At 41.8% G+C, this 2,376-nt stretch overlaps 1 protein-coding gene across 1 annotated transcript; it reads right to left on the bottom strand.

Moving 5' to 3' along the window:
* LOC136548198 (mitogen-activated protein kinase kinase kinase 1-like) lies at positions 1-1,057 on the bottom strand. The gene is made up of 5 exons (XM_066539807.1): positions 1,014-1,057; positions 849-924; positions 699-758; positions 288-353; positions 1-198 (listed from the first exon to the last, which is right to left on the bottom strand). The coding sequence occupies exons 3-5, from the start codon at positions 756-758 to the stop codon at positions 1-3; spliced, it is 324 nt and encodes a 107-aa protein (XP_066395904.1). The 5' UTR covers positions 849-924; positions 1,014-1,057.
* Positions 1,058-2,376: the final 1,319 nt, after the last annotated feature.

Raw genomic sequence — 2,376 nt, 5'->3', positions numbered from 1 at the left:
TTAGCAATCAATGAGGACATCAGGCGCCATATTGTTGCAGCGGTTCTGCACAAATGGGTGCTCAAATAGCTGAGCAGCAGATGGCCGGTCATTTGAATTTGCTTGGACACACTTCTTTATGAAATCACGCACATCTTCTGATAATGTATTAGGAATTTCTGGTGGTATTCTCCTACCAATTTTAAGCAAAGCATGTGTCTACAAAACAGGAGAAATATGATATCATTCACCTTGAAAGTATAGCTTTCAATCAAGAGAGTGCTACTTGTGTGTGCGCATTTAGCAACCTCCAAAACTGTGCAGCCAAGACTCCATATGTCCACTGGAGGTCCATGTGGCTTAGCCTTAGCAACCTAATAATGAAAATATGCCATCAGGAAATGCCCACAATATTATGTCGCAACTGGCAAGATCAAATTTTATCATCACTTTTGTGACAAAGTAAAGTAATAGTTTGAAGTCATATCACGCTTTTGTTTGTCGCAGTGCTTACAAATTTTTCAGTTACAATTACAACTAGCTGGCTTGATTTTCAAAAGCTGGCTCATAAGTATCAAACTTGCCATTGTCAAGTAACTGAACTACGGAAAGGCACATCATTAATGTTGAAACCACTTGAGATACTTAGAATTATATTTTAGATTATTTTAAGATCATTGAGATAGAAACAGCGCAGAACCACAACTGCACATACTAACCTCAGGGGCCATCCAGTAGACAGTTCCCTTGCTAGATTTTGCTTGGTTCAAAATTGACATCTTGCGAAAGCAAATTAGAAAGAGTCAGTATAACATGTAGATGTAGAACTTAGATGAATCATACGGTGTTTTGAATGTCGTAGTGAATACCTCCTTTGCAAGTCCAAAATCTGCCAATTTGACCAATCCGCTTGCATCAACTAGGATATTGGCACATTTTATATCTCTAGTAACATAGGGGGTGAGCATGTTCAATATCCAGATATAAAGTAGAAAATCAAATTGATACATCATTCTGATTCAATCCTAACTCACCTATGCAGAACATTCCGCTGATGTAGATAGTGCAAACCATTCAGAATCTGTCTTGTATATGCTAAGACTTGTGAATCTTGCAAACGGTAGTTTTGATATAAAGCTGCCAAAGATCCTTGAGTAACAAGTTCAAGAAAAATATATAGTTTCCCACCTTCCTGCAAAGAATTCGTCCCATAAATTTAACATGTTAGAAGTCAGTCTCTGAAATATTATGTTGCACAGGATGTATGTGTTCATCGAAATTGTCTGAATGTTTTCCCACCAAATAGTTGCATTTGATAATAGAAAATTTGTGAACTCTAGAGTTCCTATGAAAATGATAAATTGATCTCATATAATGCTAGCCAACATCAAGAAATGGCATCACAGACAACCTGTGAAAAGATCGATATATGCATGCCAATCTTATAATTATTAACTTAGGTTTGTTTAGAACTCATGGTGCCAAGCTAAACTGCTAAAGTAGAACCCACTATCTTCTCCAACGACAACCAGAATCAAGTAGAAGTAGGAGTACAACAAATTACGAGGAAAATACAATCACATTTGCAACGACCTAATGTTCTCACGATAGCAATGTTGCAAGGTATTCCACTTTTAGAAGCAAAAGACAGATGGCATTTTGTATTTTTTATAGCAGGGGCATACCCTCAAGATACAAGAGCATCAATAAAAATAATTGTGAAGTCAAATATATTACTATTCAGGACAAGTCGTGCAATTTCTTCAAGACAATGATTCAAAAACTATAAGTACTTCGTATGCAGATATGCACTAGATCTCAGTACTGGTACTCCACATTGAAAATATTTTTACATTATTTCCGTAGATATCTTCCGTTGCCAAGTTAGATAGAACAACTGAAAAACCTAGTGTTGGCCCAAAAGGTAGATCCGCCGCTGATTACGGCTCTAAACATGAGAATACAGAGAAAGGATCAATGAAGACTTGCCACTTACTCGAGGTGGCCAAATGGGCGGTTGGAGAGGGGAGGTGGTGGAGCCGACTCCGACGCCGATAGGACTGCGACCTAGAGTTCTCCGAGGCTGGGAAGGAGTAGGCAGCTACGGATCCACCATTGCAACAGCTTGAGATGGTTGAGGGATGCTGGAGATACGGTAGCTGGTGGCCAGAAGGAGGAGCAGCCGGAGGAGGGAGTTCGAGACGAGAGGAGGTCGCAGTGGCGGCGGGCGCTGGAGAGGAGACGCTGCTAGGGTTTTGCCCAGCGCAAGTGCGAGCCAGAACCCTAGCTCTGGCCCCGCCGCCGCCTTGGGCGCCGCCTCGGCCTCCACCTCCTCCATGGCGTCCTCCGGCCTCGGCTACATCCCGTCGCTCCGGGCGGGCCCCTCTCCAAGACTCC

The sequence above is a fragment of the Miscanthus floridulus genome, chromosome 4 (assembly GCF_019320115.1).
Source record: "Miscanthus floridulus cultivar M001 chromosome 4, ASM1932011v1, whole genome shotgun sequence".
Classification (NCBI taxonomy): domain Eukaryota; kingdom Viridiplantae; phylum Streptophyta; class Magnoliopsida; order Poales; family Poaceae; genus Miscanthus; species Miscanthus floridulus.
This window is presented reverse-complemented; position numbering and strand designations above follow the sequence as displayed.